Source organism: Ailuropoda melanoleuca, chromosome 15, assembly GCF_002007445.2.
Source record: "Ailuropoda melanoleuca isolate Jingjing chromosome 15, ASM200744v2, whole genome shotgun sequence".
Classification (NCBI taxonomy): domain Eukaryota; kingdom Metazoa; phylum Chordata; class Mammalia; order Carnivora; family Ursidae; genus Ailuropoda; species Ailuropoda melanoleuca.
In genome coordinates, this window is record NC_048232.1 from 54975634 (window position 1) to 54997033 (window position 21400).

The 21400-nt window shown below is 35.8% G+C and overlaps 1 protein-coding gene across 6 annotated transcripts in view; it reads left to right on the forward strand.

Annotated features, from left to right (window-relative positions):
* Positions 1 to 21400, forward strand: part of METTL25 (methyltransferase like 25) — a 153701-nt gene that overhangs the window by 72528 nt on the left and 59773 nt on the right. For all 6 annotated transcript variants that reach the window (XM_019800442.2, XM_034644455.1, XM_034644456.1 and 3 more), the window contains exons 7-8: positions 1644 to 1673; positions 5724 to 5797. In XM_019800442.2, coding sequence (XP_019656001.1) covers positions 1644 to 1673; positions 5724 to 5797 — 104 coding nt within the window. The remainder of the gene's footprint in view (positions 1 to 1643; positions 1674 to 5723; positions 5798 to 21400) is intronic.

Here is a 21400-nt window from a genome sequence, read left to right on the forward strand (position 1 = left end):
ATGTCATTATAATTTATCATTTATATTTTTAAAATCCCTCATCCGCAACACATACTAAAAGTAGTCTTGTTATTGACTACTTTTAACTAGTTATCTAAAAGCAGATACTTTTATCAACACCAACCAACTTATTAAAAATTCTTGTTTCTTTATTCAGTTCCAGTCTTTTAGCAAAAGCCATGAACACAAAAATCTAATCTGAAATGAGCACAAACAGTACCGTAAATGAAAGTCAGTGTTTTCTTCAATAATAAATTTATTCTAGGCCTGTTGCTGTTTAATTTAATATGAAAATTACATAATATCTTTCTTCTGTATTCATAAATCTGTGGCTGTAGATGTTCAGTGAAGGTATCCTTCAAGTCAAGGAAAAATTGCAATTTTTTTCTTCAAACACTTTCTGTGAAGCAACTTTTTATGCAGTGAACTCATTTTGCCACTAAATCTTCATGGTGTGAGAGCAAGAAAAGTTTATCAGTGTTCAAAGAACAAGTTTTTGCTTCTTGCTCACTTGCTACCTAGCTATACCACTTGTGGCAAGTACTTTATCCTGTCAGTGAGCTTGTGCAGCTGTAAAAATTGTACTTACACAGGATAATCTGTAAATTATCTTTAGTTTTAGAAGTATATGATTCAGCTATATCTAACAAGTATTATTAATGAAGAATAGCAATCTGAAGCAAATATGGGTATTTTAAAATTGAACAGGAAGTATATGCGGATCTATTATATTTTACTACTTTGTGTTTGAAATATTTTGATTAAAATTTAAAAAATAAAGTTAAATATTGAAATATTAAAATATTTTAATCTAATTTAGTTATAAAACTCTATGTGTAGAAATGTGTTTCTCAAAAAAAGTTTTAGAAGCCTCTATTCCATATTTAAATTATGGCAAATCTTTCATGTATACATTTCATATATGTTGGATTATGAGTATTTATTAGAAATATTAGGAAATATTTTCTAAAACTGTTCTGGATCTTAAATAAATACAAATGGAAAACTAGCTATATATAAAATTGTAAAAATAGGTATTACTTTCTCTTCTACTGGGCACTTAATCATATATGAATTTGATGTGAATTTACAGACCAGACAGATCAAAACTATACATACTTTTCTAAACTAAGGTTTCAGTGCAACCTTGTATAATAAAATATGAAACTGTGTTTATAAAAAATTAGATGAAAATAAGTTAAAAGTAACATAAACGTGTGTGTGCATGTTTGTATAGTATATACACACATACTTAATAATAGCTTTGAATTAAAAAAATAATAATTTTGGATTTGATTGTTTTAGTTAAACTAAAATGAGCCAAGAGGTTGTTATATCATTTCTTTTCTGTTTTTTTATTTTTTCTAAAATTCAAGGAGTGTATACAGTTGAGGTGTGTTTGTGCTTGTGTACGTGACACATATCTATTATAAACCAACCCTAAATTATACAAGTGTACCAGTTAACATTACTTAATGATATTAACACTTTTAAATGTATAAACTTACATGTTATCACTTAATTAATCTTTTTAAATGTCACGTTATAAGCCCTTATATAGTGTGTTTATAAGTCTTATAAGGTAAGACCAAATATATGAGCAGTCTCTGTCTTATTTTTTTCTCCTTATTTTTTCTCCAAAGGCATTGGAACGAGTTGCAGTTGGCCAAGGGGTAAGTAAGAAGGTTTACTCTAATACAGCAGATGGACCTGATAGTTTTCTTAAAGTACTCTTCCTACTTGACCTGCTGATGAACTTAAAACCTGATGGCTTTTAATAAATATCACTTCTTCTTTCACCTCTTCATATTAAAATTTATACATTTTCTGTAAGTTTACTTTAAAAGAGAAGTGAACTTTCAGAAAAAGTAAATTAAACTTTTAACTTCTACATTATATTCTTGATACTAATGTCTCATTTCTTCATAATATACTAAACAGTCTATAAATATTTCTAAAGACTACTATTGCTGACTATTAGGCTTTTATGGACTTGGTTCAAGCAAAGATAAACATGGTATAGCATTCAGTTTATTTTCTACCTATAGTCCAAAACACACATTTTGTTGTTCTTTTTAACTGTTTTCCTTATTTTACTTGATTAGTCATTAATTGAAATAGCCAAATGGGCTTGCGCATATAAACAGAAGTTAATGTATCCCCAAAATATCCATGTAATTGCCTTATCCTCTACCTTATAATTCATGAAACATTTTAGAAATTTCTAAAAAAATTTTAAGATTTCTTTTTAAGCTTTTCACAAGATTTCTTGTTAGACCTAAATTTTAGGTTTTTTAAGGAACGTTAATACGTTAATTTGAATTTTTTAAAATTATGATAATTTGAAAAAGACAATAGCAACAAATACCATTTACTGAGTATTTACTGGGCCGGGTACAATGCTAAGAGCTTTTTTTAAAAAATGTATTCATAATACCTATCTGAAAGTTGATAAAAACTGATGTTTTTAAAGGCATTAGAGCATATTGTTTAGGTGTGTGGGCTTTAGTCTCAAACGCCTGGTTTGCAGTTAACAGCCATAATTGCATATCAACCTAGTGGTTCCCTAGGGATGTGGAAGAGGAAAGAGCCTTTATCATAATAATGTTCCTGTGCATTTTTGTGGTGTTTTTCAATTTCCCAAGTGCTTACTCATATTTACAGTCAATCTTGTAAGTTGGGTATTATCCCAAACTTACATGAGAACATGATACACAGTAGAAGTTTAATAATGCATTCTAGCTCCCTTAATTAATTGCAGAGTTCTGACTTCCAGCTTAGTGCCCTTTCCACTAGACCTGTAAAATGCATGCCTAAGATAATACACTTTAAGGGTGTGCTCTTTTTGCTCCCTCCCACTTAAAATGCATTAAAGTGTTAAGATGATTTATCACTTCTGAAGGAAAGAAAGTAAACTCTGAGCCACATCCAGTTTATTCTTGGAATAGACACACAGTGCCAGGGAGATGTTGATTCCCTTCCCACTTACCCCCAGTCTGTATTTACCAGAATGGATAGTCCTAGTTATTCTAGGAATGCACATCTGAAGGTACTTCATCACTCTCTTCCCTTTTTCTTAGGAAACAGCTGTAAAGCTCTTACTTACTCGGGATAACTTGGGAATGATGATTTATTCTATCCTGTTTGTATATCTGTATGCATTTCTGTATGATCTCTTGTTTAAATGCATTTCTTTTTTTTTGTCATCTTCAACCAGTTTTTAATAACTATATAAATATACATTTATTTCTAAATTATCTTTATACCGTTTATATAATTTTTCCCAAAGGCACAGAATGGAAAGCTTTATTTTTAATAATTTTTTGGTTTTTGCTTATAGAGAGAGAGAAGGAGAGAATGGAGGGAAGGGGGGAGGGAGAAGAAGAATCCTTAAGCAGACTCCCCATGTGCATGGAGCTAGACTTGGGGCTCAATACCAGGATCCTGATAGCATGACCTGAGCTGAAGTCAAGAGTCAGCCCCTCATCTGACTGAGTTAGCCAGGCACACCATATTTTTAAGAGGTTTTTTTTTCCCTAAATGAAATACATAATAAAAACTAATGATACCTCATCCCTGCCCAAGTGTCCAAGAGGCAAAATAGCATCATGGCTTGATACAGGGACATCTGAGCTAGGCTTCTTCAGTTCAAATACCAGCTCAACTATTTTTAGAATTTCATATACAGTTTACATAAAATTAAACTTCCTACTTATTATATAACTAACCAAATAAAAAATAAAAACTTTGTAAGCCATTTTAATACTAATGCTAATATTATACTTCATATAATAATAGATTTCCCAGAATGCCTTGAATTCAATAGAACAATAGGTGTTAATATATGAAAGGGGATTTCAGAATTTTTGTGAGAAAACTGAAGGGATTTGGGAAGAAGTGAGGGACAGATGATAGAGATTTTTGGTACTGCAAAAAAGAATTATCAAGATGAAAAAATGCCAAATGAAAAGTATATCTAGAGATGGGAAATTTAGAATGAAATGTTTTAGAGCAGTCTTCCAGGAAAAAAAGTTTAGAAATCAGTTTGTCTTAAGTCAAGGAGTTGTATTTAGAATGAGATTTTATATAAGAAGTTATAAATTTTACTGTGGGCACTCAAGTATGTATGTATGTCTGCTGTCAGTACGTTATTTTAGGAGCTGAATTGGGGACTGTGGTATTCTTAACACCATTTCTGACTAGAATCACCCTCCCCACTATTCCCACCATCCAGAAAAGATGTAACATGTGTTCTTTCCAAGTGTTCTATCAAGATCCTACAAGTCAGACATTTTCCAGTGACTTAAGAAGGCAGTGCCATTAGGTGAAGAGCCAAGACATAATGGTTGACCCTCAACTCCCAACTTGTGTTTTCTTGTAGTTTCAACACCAGGGGCCCACAGTGTAGGAACTTGAGGTCAGATGAGGAGAGGAGCAGTAGAGTTAAGTTTTCTGCCTAAGCATACAGGCAAGATTTTATTTTGTGCTAAACTCCATCTGAATCCAAACATATTTTTGTTGAAAACAGATGAAAATAACAATTTTGTGCTTTGAAGGAGAAGAGAAGTTACAAAAGGATAACTCAGGGAATATATACAGTCTACTGACCTCTGTCTTTAAAACTTTACCAGACACTGCACAGTTTGGAGTTTTCACCTTATTAGACTCCTCAGAACCATTCAGTATTGTTGACCTCCCTTTACTCTGGCTCATTTTTCTTTTCTTTTTCTTTTTTTTTTTTTTTCATTAGTGACTTGGCATGGAACCAGGGTTGTTGCTGATAATATTTGCTATTTCATGTTGGATTTATTTACACTCTCAACATTAGGAGGTCTGTGCGAATATGGTGGAGTTTGGGTGACTTTTGCAGTTTCTTAGTTTGATTACCACTTCCGTTTTTTCAGCGAAGTGTTTTATTTTATGTATAGTACTTTTTTTACCTTCTACTTCTTCAGAATTATCATGTTTCACTGGGGCCTTTCTCTTCAGTCATACCTTCTTTCCTTTGGAAAGCCTTCATGGACACCTAATCCTATGTCCTTTCCAAAGGACAAAAAGCATGCCCTTTTCAACTCTACAATAGCCAATGCTATTATCTTTCAGACCTCAGACATATTTTTAGAATGTCCTTAGTTAGAATAGTACCTTCTCTTTCCAGGTGTGAATCCTGAGTGATATTATCTCAGTTCCACCACCATTAGGACAAATCCACATTCTCTTCTCTTTTGCACGTATTCTACCTGACTGCTCTCTTAGAGGCTCCAGAGCTAATTTGGCTGGTCATGAAAGTTTATTTCCACATTTTATATTGAATGGCACTCCATTTGGTTTTTATTTTTTTTTTTATTTTTTTTTAATTTTATTTTATTATATTATGTTAATCACCATACAGTACATCCCCAGATTCCGATGCAAAGTTTGATGCTTCATTAGTATGGCACTCCATTTGGGACATTAGCTTATTTTTCTTTGATTTTGCTTTTTCTTCTTCATTCACTACCATTTCTCTTACAGTGTCTTCTATTTTCATGCAGAATTACTTTATCAGTGAGTATTAGCCTCAGGATTTTAATGTAACTTAGAATGGAAAAATTTTTAAAGTGTCCTCAATGTTTTGCAACAAAGACAGGTTTCTAACATTCACTTATGGTCCTAACTCTAGTATTGATTTGATTTATGTTTTTTGTTTCTTGCGCTCATATATATATCTACATTTTTTTCAGCTGCCTACTGAATCACTCTTCTATCGAGCTGTCCTTCAGGATATTATTAAAGAATGTTATGGCATCACCAAATGGTATGAGAATTTTAATAAGAATAACTATATTTTATAAGTGAAGTGACTTTTAGCCCAGATGAATTTATTCAGGGTCACTGTTATTAGTAGAAGAAGCTTTGAATTTGATCTTAATTCTGTGGTAACAAGGAAGTATGCAGCAACTATATCTTAGGTTAATCATTATTAAAGTGGGGGCTCTAATGACTCCTTTTTGTCCTGAAGAGTTGGTGTAATGATAAAGTGGTCTGTATCAATTGTAATTTAGAATTTTAGAAACATTGAAATGTTATATATAAGCAATTCAGTGACTGTAACATTATTAATATGAGCAAGAGTTATATTTAAAATGTTTCACGACCAATACAGCCTAAACACTTAGCTAATGAGAACAGAAATTGATCATAAATAATTGTGGCCATTGTTACTGGTAAAATAGTAGCCCTGCATATGTTTTGTTTGTCTTTGTTTTTTCCAGATAATGCATTGCATAGACAGAGAGGCAGGGATGGGTGAATTTTTCCATGATATTGGTTCAGTAAGTGCTGTACTCAGGCTTACATTTGCAATTCTGGGAATTTTCATGAATATCCTCTTGCTAATTACAATTTTAGGATTCTGATAGCCATTTGATTGTAATAGGATTATTCTTCAAGTTGAAATAGGACAATTTTGAGGTTCTCAAAAATGAATCCACACTTATTAACAGACATAGAAACTATTTTTAGATTAGTTATTCTGTCTGTAGGAGAGAAAATAACATTTTTTTTACTGATAGAAATTATGACATTAAATACTACATACCCATTGGTTTAAACTATCATTTCTGTGTAGATAACTCCCAAATCTGATTGCAGACTCCATTCTCTTTTCCCTGTTTACCAATCTTCAGAATTGTCTACAAGTGAATTTCTCATGCTTTCCCGAGAAGTAGTTCCCTCTCTTGAGTTCACCACAAGATACTAACCTGGTTGAAAAAGTCACATAATTTTGCAAATATTGCAAATATTGACTGCCTGCCTCTTTTGAGACCTCAAATCTCTATAAATTTTTTTATTCTCCTAATGACAACTTAAAATTGTCTCCATTTTTTTTAATCTTTCTTCTCACTTAAAAATTAAACACCCTCCATGTTCCTGCCTTCTTTTACTACATAGAAGGTAGATGGTTTGTATTATAAGACTTCTTTCATTCCAGAGCCTGATTGACCTTTCAGCCACATTTGACCATTCGATAATTTTTTTCTCCAAACTCTTGTCCTCCTTCTCTTCCATTAAGTTGCTTCTGAGTTTCTTTTTCCTACTGTGCACAGTCTTCTATTTCCTGAAAGGTTCTTGTTCTTACTCATCTCCTACATATAGCTAGGCATTCTCTAATATTTTTATACTCCACTCCTGTCTCTTAATATTCCCTCTTTCTCTTAGGAATTACCCTCACAACTGGTATCTTGAATCAGGTATCCATTCCCACCGCTTTCACTTAAGTACACTACTGATCAGATTCAGCATATCCAAAAACCAAAGTCAACTCCCCACAAGTCTAGTCTCTTTCTTTCTTCTCTTGACTTCTTTTGTTAAACCTAGGAGTGCCATGACCATTATCAAGCTTTAGAAATCTTAATTATACTTAATTTTATTCTTCTTCCATCATCAGGCCACATATTCTTGATAGTTGCCAAGACTTACACATTGTTATTTTTTCAACCCAGCAATTAATTTATTGTATGACAGGCAGCCTGTTAGGTTCTAGTTGCATAGGATATATTGTCCACACAGAAATATTTTGTATTTTAGTCAGGATAGCATGTGCAAAAAACAAAGACAGTGATAGAAACCCATTTCCAATAACAGCAGACTAGATCATTAGAACCAACTCTCCTTCTGAGATAAGTGAAAAACATTGAAGGGGTGTGTGTGTGTGTTTATATATGTGTGTGTATGTATTTGTTTTTAATTGGTTTAAGAATATCACAGACCTATCAAGAAAGTTAAGAATTACAGGGCCAGGAGTGATTTCACCAAGATGACAACATAGGTTGTTCCTGACTTTGCTCCCCCTCACAAGAACAACTAACAGCTATTAAAAAACAAGACACCACTGAAAGAATCCTAGAACATGGGGGTGAGGCTGAAGCACCTCCCTGTACCTCAGAGACCAAGACAGACTTCATCAGAAGGGCAAGAGAAGCAGCTACATGTTGACCACATTGCTTCTCCCCTCAGGCCAGTGCAGCAGCACATGGAGAGGTCTCCCCTGAGCCTCTGGTTCCTCCAGTGGGAAAAGAACCCAGGGAGCACAGCCACCCCATCAGCATTGGGGGTTACTTGGTGAAAGCCCATACTCTGATCTTGCCCCACAGTTATTGCAGGGAAGTCTGTGGGGCTCAACCACTGAGAATCTGACTGGGATAGAAAAGGGGGAAGGGGCTTGCAACAATCAGCACATAGATATTGGCAGACCAAGTTCATACCTGTAGTGCCCAAGTAATAATCCCAACTGGTGGATTTGCTCATCTGCAGAACCAAGTCAGGGGCTCACTTTGACCAGGAAACTCAGTGGGGTGCACATCTGACTGATTCAGATTCTCAAATGAGGAGTTTTGCCATCCCTAGAATCTGGTTTGCCCACTCCCAGGCAGGGGGCTGAGTCACAGCCCCACCCACTGTTGAGAGTATCTCCTGGTCCCACCTGACCATGGGACATGTCACGTTGGCGGCAACTTCTGGAAGCTCAGTAGCACTCCAGCCAGGAGGCAGGTTGGCAGAGCTGATCCACCCCAGAGCAAATGCAGTACCAAGTACGAAGAATTGTTTTATTATGCAAGGCAGGAAGATTAATTCAGTCAAGAGTGAAAGTAGCTCTCAGCTGCTCCTAACTGTAAAGCCTATTTGGGAACTAGAATATTGGAAAATTTGGAGAGTAGCCTGGAGTAGCCTTTTCCCTCCTGCCCAGTTAAGGGAGCTAACACATAACACCACTGTGGAATGTGTCTTTTGGCCCATCTGACCAAAATGGCTGGCAAGAACTCCTGGAAGGTGTGTGGTCCAGCAATGCTTGAGTCTAGAGAAAGGCAAAGCCAATAGTTTACAAAGCAAAGCCAGTGTCCCTCTTCAGCTAGGGAACTTGGGGTGCAGATCGGCTTGAGTTAAGACAACAAGGAGCTTTCCCAACTTTAGAGAGCACCAAATCCTATCTGTTAGACCCCAGGGAGCACCAGAGCTCTCCCAGCTTTAGAGTTGCTTCTCTCACTGCACCTGGGCAAGGAACCTAATTCATAGACCCACTCATTGCTGAATACAGCCTTCAGCCTGTCCAACCAGGGAACCTAACCAGAACACACAGGAAGCTGCATAGCCCATTCAACAGCCCTACTTATAGTCACACTTGAACACAGAGCACTGCCCATGTCATCCCTTATCTGCAGAACAACACCAGTGACATTACCTGACCAGGGAATTCAGTGCATGCTCTGGACTGATTTGGGTCCCCAGACAATGAGCTATGTAGGCCCTGCGTCTTATCCTGCTTCCCTGCTGTGGCAAGAAAGTTAATTCATAGCCCCATATACTACTGAATATAGTACCCAGTAGTAACCATCTAGTTAGCCTGACTAGAGAATCCAGGCAATCATGGAATCCATTCCACAGCCTCACTCAAGTAGAGAACCAAGCCAACATTCCTATACAACTATTCTCAACCAGAGGCACACTCCCCATCCCCATCCTCAGAGCTTGAACAGTTGCCTTACTCCAAAACAGACCATAATAGCAGTCCCTGCTACCTGTGGATGTTACCAGTAGACAGACCCAGAAACCCAAATTGAGGTGACTGGTAGAAAACAGTCTCTATCAAAGAAAACCTGTGAAGTCTGAAAGAGGAGCCCAGTTACTCCAGTGCTCAAATACCAACATAAGGAATCAAGGGTCCTGAAAAATCAGATAAATATACCATCAAAGGAAACTAATAAAGTTCCAATAACTGATCTTAAAGAAATGGATATCTAGCAGTTGTCAAAGAATTCAAAATAATCCTCTTAAGGAAATTTAGTGAACTACAAGAAAACACAACCAAATAAACAAAATTCAGAAAACAATGCATGAACAAAATGAGAATTTTGACAAGGAAAAAGCAGCCATCAAAAAAGAAAAAATCCTAGAGTTGAAAAGTACAGTTGACCCTTGAACATGGGTTTAAACTGCACAGATTCACTTACACACAGATTTTTTTCATAAATACAGTACAGTACTGTAAGTGTATTTTCCTTATGACCTTGTTAATAACATTTTTTCTCTAGCTTGCTTTATTGTAAAAATACAGTATACAATACATATAAAATATAAAATACATTTTGATCAACTGTTTATGTTATAAATAATGCTTCACTCAATAGTAGACTATTAGTAGTTATGTTTTGGGAGAGTCAAAAGTTACACGTGGATTTTCAACTGCATAGAAGGTCAGTACCCTTAACCCCATGGCATTCAAGGGTCTACTGTACAAAAATTGAATGGAAGAATTCAATAGAGAATTTCAATAATAGACTCATCCTTACAGAAGGAAGAATCAGTGACCCAGAGGATAGGACATTAGAAATTACCCAGTCAGAGAAGCAAAAAGGGAAAAGAATGAAGAAAGCCTATGGCAAAATGGGACAAATTGAAAAGAAATAATGTTAGTATTGTAAGAATTCCAGATCAGAAACAAAGGGACAGAAAGTATATTTAAGGCAACAATGGCTGAAAATGTCTCAAACATGGTGAGAGAGGAAGACATCCTGATCTATGAAATCCAAAGGAACTCATATAGGTTGAACCCAAGTAGTATTACAAGACATAATTAAGTTGTCAAAAGTCAAAGAATTTTAAGAGCAACAATAGAAGAGAGGGGTTATATACAAGTTATAGCCTCCCATAAGAATGTTGGCAGATTTTTCAACGGAAACTTCTCAGGCCGGAAGAGAATGGAATGACATATTGAAAATACTGAAAGAAAATAATTGTCAAACAAGAATTCTATACCTGGCAAAGCTGTCCATAAGAAACAAAGAAGGGATAAAGTCTTTTCTGAACAGACAAAAGCTGAAGGAGCTCTTTGCCACTAGACCTGCCTCATAAGAAATGCTAAATACGAATTCTTAGAATGGAAGTACAGGAACATTAAATCATAAAAATATAGTGTAAATCACTCATAATGGTAAATATATAGTCATAGTTATATTCTGCAATGTAGAAAGGGGTGCATAGTTCACTTATAACTCCAATACAAAAGTTTTAAAAACATAGTAAAAGTAACCACAACTACCTATAATAATCTATTATTAGTTACACAATATAAAAAAACTTAAATTGTAACAAAAAAATGTAAGGGGGAGGAGAAATAAAAGTGAAAAGTTTATGATTTCTATTGAAATTAAGTTGTTACCAATTTAAAATAGGGTGTTACAAGTTTAAAATGTGTGTCATAGTAACCACAAGGAAAAATCTTGTAATAGTTGCATAAAAGAACACAATAAAGAAGTTAAAGCATACAGATACCAAAAGACATCAAAACAAAAGACAGCAGGAGAAAAAACAAGGAACAAAACAACCATAAAATGTCTACAAAACAACCATAAAATGTTAACAAAATGGCAATAGCAATTACCTGTCAATAATTACTTTAAGTGAAAATGGATTAAATTCTCCAATTGAATGAAAATCAGTTAAATTCTCCAGTTGAAAAACATAGAGTTGTTGAATGTATTTAAAAAGAAAGAAAGAAAGAAAGAAAGAAAGAAAGAAAGAAAGAAAGAAAAGAAAGAAAGAAGCCAGCTCCAACAAAACATTGCCTATAAGAGATTCACTTTCACCTTCAAACACCCACAGACTTAGAGCAAAGGGATGGAAAAAGATATTTCAAGCAAATGGTAATCAAAAAGAAGCAGAGGTAGCTATACTTATAGCAGACAAAATAGACTTTAAAATAAAAATGGTAAAAATAGACACTCTCATTGTCATTTATATAATGATAAAGGGGCCAATCCACCAAAAAGATTTAACAGTTGTAAATATTTATGTCCCCAGTATTGGAGCAACTAAATATATAAAACCAAAATTAACAGAGCTAGAAGGAAAAATAAATAGTAATAAAAGAATAGTTGGACACTTTTAATCCCCACTCTCAATACTGGCTGGATCATTCAGATAGAGAAGCAATAAGAAAACAGATTTGAGCATTCTAGACCCAATGGACTTAAGAGACATGTACAGAACACTCTATTCAACAACAAATACACATACTTTTCAAGTGCACATGAAACATTTTATAGGTTAATCATATGTTAGGCCACAAAACAAGACTTAGCAAATTCAAGAAGATTGAAGTCATATGATTTGTGCCCCGTGACATAAAATTATAAATGTGAAAATTGAAAACTGGAAAATTCACAAATACATGAAAATTAATATCAAAGAAGATATTAAAAAGTTTCTTGAAACAAATAAAAATGGAAATACAATATATACCAGATCTTATGGGATGCAGTGCAAACAGTTCTAAGAGGGATGTTCTTAGCAATAAATGCCTACATTAAGAATAAAGAAAGATCCCAAATACCCTAACTCTGTGATTTAAGGAGCTATAAAATAAAATTGAGCCCAAAGTTAGAAGAAAAGAACTAATAAAGATCAAAACAAATAAGTGAAGTAGAGAACAGAAAAAGAATAGAACAGATTACCCAAACTGAGAGTTGGTTCTTTGAACAGGTAAACAAAATTGACAAAACTTTTTTGAGGGGGAGATTGAGAGAGAGAGCGTAAGCGGGGAGTCAGAGAGGGAGAAGAGGAGAGAGAATCTTAAGCAGGCTCCACACACATTGCAGAGCGGGGCTTAATCCCACAACACTGAAATCATGACCTAAGCCAAAATCAAGAGTCAGACACTTAACTGATTGAGCCACCCCGGTACCCCCAAAATTGACAAACCTTTAGCTAGAACAACCAAGGAAAAAAGAGAAAGGACCCAAATCAATAAAAATTGTAAATGAAAAAGGAAGCATTACAACTGATACCACAGAAATTCAAGGATCAAAAGAGGCTACTATGACAACTATATGCCAACAAACTGGACAACTTAAAAAATGGAAAAATTCTTATAAACATACAACTTATGAAGACTGAATCAGGAAGAAATAGAAAGTCTGAATAGACAAATTACCAGTAAGAAGATTGAATCAGTAATCGAAACCTCTCAATGAAGAAAGCCCCAGCCCAGGACCAACTATCTTCACTGATGACATTTAAGAAACATTTATTTATTTTTTTATTTTTAAATATTTTATTTATGTATGTATTTTAGAGAGCACATGCATGAGTGAGCACACATGCGAGTGGGGGGTGGGTCAGAGGGAGAGGGAGAGAGAGAATCCCAAGTAACTCTGTGCTGAGCATGGAGCGATACTCGGGGTTCGATCCCACCACCCTGAAATCATGACCTGAGCCAAAACCAAGAGTCAGACGCTTAACCGAGTTACCCAGGTGCCCCTTTTATGAAGCATTTAAAGAGGAATTAGCATCAGTTCTTCTCAAACCTTTCTTTTTTTTTTTAATGATTTTTTTTATTATATTATGTTAATCACCGTATAGTACATCCCCGGATTCCGATGTAAAGTTCGATGCTTCATTAGTTGCGTATAACACCCAGTGCAATGCAACACGTGCCCGCCTTACTACCCATCACCAGTCTATCCCATTCCCCCACCCCCCTCCCCTCCGAAGTCTTCAGTTTGTTTCTCATAGTCCATAGTCTCTCATGCTTCATTCCCCCTTCTGATTACCCCCCTTTTCTTTATCCCTTTCTTCCCCTACCGATCATCCTAGTTCTTATGTTCCATAGATGAGAGAAATCATATGATAATTGTCTTTCTCTGCTTGACTTATTTCACTTAGCATTATCTCCTCCAGTGCCGTCCATGTTGCAGCAAATGTTGAGAATTCGTTCTTTCTGATAGCTGAGTAATATTCCATTGTATATATGGACCACAGCTTCTTAATCCAGTCATCTGTTGAAGGGCATCTCGGCTCCTTCCATGATTTGGCTATTGTGGACAATGCAGCTATGAACATTGGGGTGCATATGGCCCTTCTCTTTACTACGTCTGTATCTTTGGGGTAAACACCCAGTAGTGCAATGGCTGGGTCATAGGGTAGTTCAATTTTTAACTTTTTAAGGGACCTCCACACTGTTTTCCAGAGTGGCTGTACCAACTTGCATTCCCACCAACAATGTAGGAGGGATCCCCTTTCTCCACATCCTCTCCAACAATTGTTGTTTCTTGCCTTGTCTATCTTTGCCATTCTAACTGGCGTAAGGTGGTATCTCAGTGTGGTTTTGATTTGAATTTCCCTGATGGCTAATGATTTTGAACATTTTTTCATGTGTCTGTTAGCCATTTGTATGTCTTCATTGGAAAAGTGTCTGTTCATATCTTCTGCCCATTTTATGATTTGTTTATTTGTTTCTCGTGTATTGAGTTTGAGAAGTTCTTTGTAGATCTTGGATACCAGTCCTTTATCTGTAGTGTCCTTTGCAAATATATTCTCCCATTCCGTGGGCTGTCTCTTAGTTTTATTGACTGTTTCCAAACCTTTCTAAAAAACCCCAAAGGAGGGAACATTCCCAAACTTACTTTATGAGGCCAGTATTATCCTGATGCCAAAACCAGGAAAAAGACACTGTTGAAAAGAAAACTACTTGCCAATATCCCTGATGAGTATAGATATAAAAATTCTCAATAAAATACTACTAAACCAAATTCAGTAGTACGTTAAAGGGACCATTCACCATGATCGAGTGGGATTTATCCTAGGGATACAAGATGGCTCAACATATGCAAATCAATCAGTGCGATACATTAATAGAATGGAAGAGTCATGATCATGTAAATCGATACAGAAAACACATTTGACAAAATCAGCATCCATTTATGATAAAACTCTTAAGTTCAGCATGGAACGTATTTATCTCAGCATAATAAAGGCCATAGATGGCAAACCCGCAGCTAATATTATATTCAGTGGTGAAAGGTAGAAAGCTTTTCTGCTAACATCAGGAATAAAAGAAGTCTGCCCACTCTCACCACTCTTTTTCAACATGGTGCTGGAAGTACTAGTTAGAGCAGTCAAACAAGAAAAAGAAATAAAAGGAATCAGAATTGGAAAGGAAAAAGTTAAAATGTTAAATTGTGTCTATTTGCAGATGACATGATTTTATATATAAAAAATCCTACAGATTCAGTGAAAGAAACTGAATTCAATAAAGTTGCAGGATATAAAATCAGCATACAAAAATCTTTACCCTAACAATAAATTTTCTGGAAAAGAATTAAAGAAACTTAGGGAAATGCAAATACAATAGCATCAAAAACAATAAAATAGTTAGGAATAAATTTAACCAAGAGGGTGAAAGATCTCTACTCTGAAAACTACCAAACACTGATGAAAGAAATCAAGGAAGACACAAATAAATGAAAAGATATCCCATGTCCACAGATTGGAAGAATCAATATTGTTAAAATGTCAATACTACCAAAAGCCATCTAGATTCAGTGCGAATCCCTATCAAGATTCCAATGACTTTTTTTTTAAGTAGAAAAAACACTCCTTAAATTTATATGGAGCCACAAAAGACCCTGAGTAGCCAGAGAATTCCTGAGAAAGAATAACAAAGGAGGAGAGAGCATACTTCCTGATTTCAAGCTGTACTCATCAAAACAAGATGGTACTGGCATAAAAACAGACCAATAGACCAGTGGAACAGAACTGAGAGCCCAGAAATAAATGGAAGCATATATAGTCAATATTTGGCAAGGGAGCCAGGAATACCCAATGGAGAAAAGACAGTCTCTTCAATAAATGGTGCTGGGATAACTGGATATTCACACGTAAAAGAATGAAACTGGACCCATATCTTACACCACTCACAAAAATTAACTCAAAATTTAAGTGTAAAATCTGAAACCATGGAACTCCTGTAACAAAACATAGGATAAAGCCCCCTGACATGGGTGTTGGTAATGATTTTTTTGTTATGACACCTAAAGTACAAGCAACAAAATAAAAAATAAGCAAATGAGACTACATCAAACTAAAAAGTGTCTGCACAGCAAAATAAACCATCTACAAAGTGAAAAAAAAACCCTACAGAATGAGAAAATATATTTGCAAACCATATAACTGTTATATAAAGAACTCATACAACTTGGTAACAACAACAAAATTTTTAGTGAACAAAGGGCCTGAATAGACATTTCTCCAAAGATAGACAAAAGGCCAGCAAGTACATGGAAAGATACCCAACATCACTAGTCATTAGAGAAATGAAAATTAAAACCACAATGAGATGGGGGTGCCTGAGTGGCCCAGTCAGTTAAGTGTCCAACTTGGTTTTGGCTCAGTTCATGATCTCAGGGTTATGAGATTGAGCCCTGCATCAGCTCCATGCTCAGTGTGGAGCCTGCTTGAGTTTCTGTCTCTCTCTCTCTCAAATAAATAAATAAATCTTTAGTAAAAGAAAACCACAACGAGATCACCTCACACCTGTTAGAATGGCCATCATCAAAAAGATAAGAAATAACATGTTGGCGTGGTTATGGAGAAAAGGGAACCCTTGTGCACTGTTGGTGGAATTATAAATTGGTACAACCACTGTTGAAAACAGTATAGAGAATCCTCAGAAAATCACGAAACTACCAGATGATCTAGCATTTTCACCTTTGGTAATATATCTTGAGGAAATGAATATACTAACTCAAAAAGGTATCTGTACCCCCATGTTCATAGCATCATTATTTACCTTAGCTAAAATATGGAAACAACCTAAGTGTCCTTCTATGGATGAGGGGATAATGGAATGTTATTCAGCCATTATAAAATGAGGAAATCTTACCATATGTAACAACATGAGTGGACCTTGAAGGCATTATGCTAAGTGAAATAAGACAGAAAAGGATAAATATTGTATGATCTCACTTATATGTGGAATCTCAAAACAAAAGCAAATATAAACAAAAAACAACAAATTCATAGAAAGAGGTCAGACCTGTGGTTAACCAGGGGCAGAGGACAGAGGGATACGGAATTAGAGGAAGGTGACTATAAGGTACAAACTTTAGGTTATAAGATAATAAATACAACACCATGACTGTAGCTAACACTGCTATATGATATATAGAAAAGTTGTTAAGAGAGTAAATCCTCAGAGTTCTCATCCTAAGAGAAATTTTTTTCTTTTCCTTTTTTAAATTGTATCTATATGAGAAGATGGATGTTATAGCCGAACCTATTGTGATGATCATTTCATAATATATATAAATCAAACCATCATGCTGTACACCTTAAACTTGTATGCTAATTATTTCCCAGTGAAACTAGGGAAAAAAGCTAAGTTCAGTGTTTGTGTGGGTACTTGAATGTCACCATGTATCTTACGAAATTAGTTTATTCATACTTGAAGTGAATTCTTTTCTGAGACACTTGGAAAAAACCAGGCCACTGTATGTTGTTAAGTCAAAATTAAATGTTAAAATACTTCTTGTTAATGGAAAACTACAACAACAACAACAACAAAAACTACAGGGAAAATACCTCAGAGAAGATGGGAATCAAGAGAGAGAAGCCCAGCTTCTTCTAGAGCTGCATTTCCCCAGAAGCATCTGCCAATTCTTGAAAAGGCAGCTGTCTGACAGTTAACAAAGTAGACAGAGAAGGGGACCAACAGCTTTCAATAGAGTAACAGTTCTAGTGAGACAAATGTTAAAGTTCATGGCCTGCCCTAGGAGGAGGGCTCCACAGGCCAGGCACACAGCTCGTATCTTAAGTTAGGTCCATAGTATGAGTAAAGGTGAACTATAAATGAAACAGCCCTAAGGTGCTCTAAAGCCCCACTCGGAATTATCTTAAGCTGTGATTAAAGTATTTCAGATTACTACTTTTTCTAGCTGCCTACTACTGGCAAATCCTCTCTGGACAAAAATAATATATATCTAGGCCCAAATTGTCACTGTAGTTTGATGTATATAGCATTTGGCAAGAAACCCCAAATAACCAGCCATATGATGAAATAGGACATTACCAAAAACCAAGGTAAACTACATGCAACAGAATTGGACTCATTGGAGTTCATAGAAAAGCTTAAAATAACAACTTAAGAAACTTCCACTTTGGGAAAATGGAATAGATATGCATTTTTCTATTTTTCCTGGTAACTACAATTAAAAATCTACAACTATCTATAAAATATAAGACTCTGAAAGAGTCTTGGAGAGAATAAGGCAAACTAGCTCAAGATCTTAGGACCCAAGGAACAATATAGTGGGAGTTCCCTGGGTTTTCTTTTTGCCTTAAAAACCTCGTATTGGAGCTGAAGTAAACTGCAATCCAGAAATGCCACTGGGCACATACCAAAAAAAAAAAAAAAAAGCCTCAGTAAAGAACCTTCTCTTTCTAGCCAAAGGACCAGGAAAGAGGGAGGCACAGGAAAACATTTCGACAGACCTACCATATTGTAGCCAGAAACCGAATAAAACATTGTGCCCCCCCCCATGTCAACAAAGGCCAAGTGGAAAGCCTAGACTTCCATCCTTACCACACTGTAATGAGGTTCCTGAACACCATTTGTGGAATGGTGTCAGAGAATGCCAAGTAGGAAACTAGGCTTTCCTCCCCACCAGGTTGTAACAAGCACCCCACCACTGCTGCCACAGTGTCAGAGACCATGTGGGAATTTGAACTTCCTGCCCACCCAGCAGTAAAAAGGTGTTACACTCTCTCCCCACCAGTGTGCATCAAAGAAGCCCTAGTAGAGAGTCAGGATTTTTTCACCATTGCCCAGGAGTTACAAAGCCATCCCTACCACAGCATCAAGGGAGAAGATGTGGGAAGCTGGAACTCCTAGCACTAACAAGGTGTCAACAGAAGCTGGGTTATCTTCACACAAAACTTGTATATGAATGTTTGTGGCAGCTTTATTCATGGCATCCCAAACTGAAAATAACCCAGATGCCCTTCAGGTGGTAGATAGTTAAACAAACAGTGCTAATCTGTATCATGGCATACTACCCAGCAATTTAAAAAAAAAAAAGCTATTGATATAACAACCTGGATGAAATTACAAAAAAGATTATACTGAGTGAAAGAAAGCCAGTCTCAAGAGGTATATACTGTGCAATTCTGTTTACATAACATTCTTGAAGTGACAAAATTATAGAAATTTAGAAGAGGTTAGTTGTTTCTGGGGAAGAAAGAGTGAGATGGAGTCAGGTGTGCTATAAAACAGCAACATGAGTGATCCTTGTGGTGATGGAAATGTTCTTTAACTTCACTGCATCCATGTCAGTATCCTGGTTGTGATACTATACTATCATTTTGCAAGATGTTACCATTATGAGACATTTTAGGAAGCTAGATAAAGGGAATAACCGTCTCTCTGAATTCTTTCCTACAATTGCATGTGAATCTACAATTATCCTAAAATAAATTTTTTTTATTAAAAAGTTACTTAAAATATATGTTGAAGTAAAAATATCTTGTCAGAGAACCAAAACATACAAAAAAATAACCCAAGTGAAAAGTCTGCAACTGAAAAATAAAATAATTGAAATTAAGAAATCCGTGGGTGGTATTAATAGCATTGTAGACACAGCTGGAGAAATAATTAGTAAACTGGAAGACAGGTCAGAAGTAAACATCCACATTGGGGCACCTGGGTGGCTCAGTCGTTAAGCGTCTGCCCTTGGCTCAGGGCGTGATCCTGGCATTCTGGGATCGAGCCCCACATCAGGCTCCTCCTCTGAGAGCCTGCTTCTTCCTCTCCCACCCCCCTGCTTGTGTTCCCTTTCTCGCTGGCTGTCTGTCTGTCAAATAAATAAATAAAATCTTTAAAAAAAAAAAAGAAGTAAATATCCACAGTGAAGCATGAAGAAACAGAAAGATGGAGAATACAAAAGAAAGACTAAACTATGGAGAATACAGTGAATAGGCTTTACATACATGTTAGTTGGAGTTTGAGAAAAAAGGAGAGAGCAAATAGGGCAGTAACAGTATTAAGAATGTTCCAATATTGGGGAAAAAGACATAAGTCCAAGAAATTTAAGAAGTTCACTAGCCCCTTGGGGCGTGTGGGTGGCTCAGTCAGTTAAGCATCTGCCTTCAGCTCAGGTCATGATTCCAGGGTCTTGGGATCGAGTCCCACATCAGGCTCCCTGCTCAGTGGGGAGTCTGCTGCTCCCTCTCACTCTCCTTCTGTGCTCTCTCTCTGTCTCAAATAAGTAAGTAAATGAAATCTTAAAAAAAAGGACACCAACCCCATGGAGAAGTGAATAGAGAAATTGCAGAGAAATGCAATTAAACAAAAAGATACCACTACACACCTATTAGAATATCAAAATCCAGAACACTGACAACAGTAAATGCTAGCAAGGATGTGGAACAATAAGAACTTGCATTCATTGCTGGTGGGAATGCAAAATGAGACAGCGAGTTTGGAAGAGTTTGGTAGTTTCTTATAAAACTAAACCTATTCTTACCGTATGATCCAGCAATCACACTCATTGGTATTGACCCAGAGGAGTTGAAAACATGTCCACACAAAAATCTCCATGCTGATGTTTATAGCAACTTTATTCATAATTTCCCAAACTTGGATGCAACCAAGATATCCTTTAGTAGGAAAATGGATAAATTAACTGTGGTACATCCAGACAGCGTAACATTCATTATTCACAGAAAGAAAAAAAAAGAAGTATGAGGCCATGAAAAGACATGGAAGATACTTAAATGTGTATTGCTAAGTGAAAGAAGCCAATCTGAAAAGGCTATATACGTTAGGATTCCAATCATATGACATTCTGGAAAAGGCAAAACTATGGAGAGAATAAAAAGATCAAGGCTTGGGGTGGGATGAAGGATGAACAAGTGATGCACAGAGGATTTTTAGGGCAGTGAAAATACTCTGATACCATAATGATGGATACGTGTCATACATTTGTCAAAAAAGAGGTATGGGGGTACCTGACCAAGCACCAGAGTTAATTAAGTGTTAACCAGCATAATCATTTAGTACTGGAACAGATAAATTCTTGCAACAATGAGGCCATTGTTAAAAATTAATTTGCTTTGGGAAAACAAGAGCCTTTTTTGAGATGTTACTAGTTGAAAGGGAGCTCTTAAATGAAAGGACAAATATATGTTCATGAATAAAAACACTTAATATTGTAAAAATGTCAGCTCTTCACAAAGTGATGGCTAGATTGTTGCAATTTAGTACATCTAAAGAATATCCCCAAAGTGTATTAGTGTATGTATGCATGTGTGTTTGTGTGTGTTATGGAATTTTTAAGTTGTTTCAAAATATATGTGAGAGAGCTAAATAGCAAGTAAAGCCAAGACATTACTGAAGAAGAAAAACGAGGTTGAGAAACTTGTCTTACCAAATAGCAGCATTTTTTTTTAACTATAGTGATTTAGATGACTGGCTAGTGGAACTAACAGTGCAGAACAAACCTTTTGTATATCATTTTTGATCATTAGAAGAGGGAGTACTCATTATATAGTGCTAGGAGAGTAGTTTCTTTTACAGTTAAACAGTATA